We start from the raw sequence: 552 nt of genomic DNA on the forward strand, positions 1-552 counted from the left end.
AAAAAAAAAAAAAACCCCATCTTCCTCTGACCTTTTTTCCAGCCCACAGTGACGGAGGACTTTGGACATCTTCCTCCAGAGCAGCGCAGGAAGAGGTTACAGCAGAAGCTGGACGATATTTGCAAGGAACTGCAGAAGGAAGTAGACCAGAGGTGTGTACGGAAACGTTCGCCTGTTAGCGTAGAGTGTGTTAGCGTTTTTTTACGCTCAACTTTTGACATGAAATCAAATCAATCCGGGCTCTCCCTCCCCTTCCTTGTCCCCTTTTTCTCTCTCCTTTCCTCAGCGAGGCCCTCGGAAAAATGAAAGATGTTTACGAGAAAAACCCCCAGATGGGAGATCCCGCGAGTCTGGCCTCTCAAATCAGCCACACATCCCAGAACATAGAGCGACTGAGGCGAGATCTCGGCAAGTATGAGGTAATGATGACTTTGTACGTGTAGCTCCGGGGCCGTGAATGCATCATTTGTCAACAAACTCACTTTTTTTTTTTTTTTTTTTTTTCGGCTGGGGGAGGCGTGGGTGGGCGGGGCGGGGGGCGGGGGCGAAACG

At 49.8% G+C, this 552-nt stretch overlaps 1 protein-coding gene across 2 annotated transcripts in view; it reads left to right on the forward strand.

The window, feature by feature from the left end:
* The window catches only part of LOC103392644 (cdc42-interacting protein 4 homolog), an 11,660-nt gene that overhangs the window by 4,590 nt on the left and 6,518 nt on the right, over positions 1 to 552 (forward strand). For both annotated transcript variants that reach the window (XM_008329298.3, XM_017040432.2), the window contains 2 exons: positions 43 to 152; positions 287 to 419. In XM_008329298.3, the coding sequence (XP_008327520.2) occupies positions 43 to 152; positions 287 to 419 (243 nt within the window). The remainder of the gene's footprint in view (positions 1 to 42; positions 153 to 286; positions 420 to 552) is intronic.

This window comes from Cynoglossus semilaevis, chromosome 17, assembly GCF_000523025.1.
Source record: "Cynoglossus semilaevis isolate Cse_v1.0 chromosome 17, Cse_v1.0, whole genome shotgun sequence".
NCBI classification, from domain to species: Eukaryota; Metazoa; Chordata; class Actinopteri; order Pleuronectiformes; family Cynoglossidae; genus Cynoglossus; species Cynoglossus semilaevis.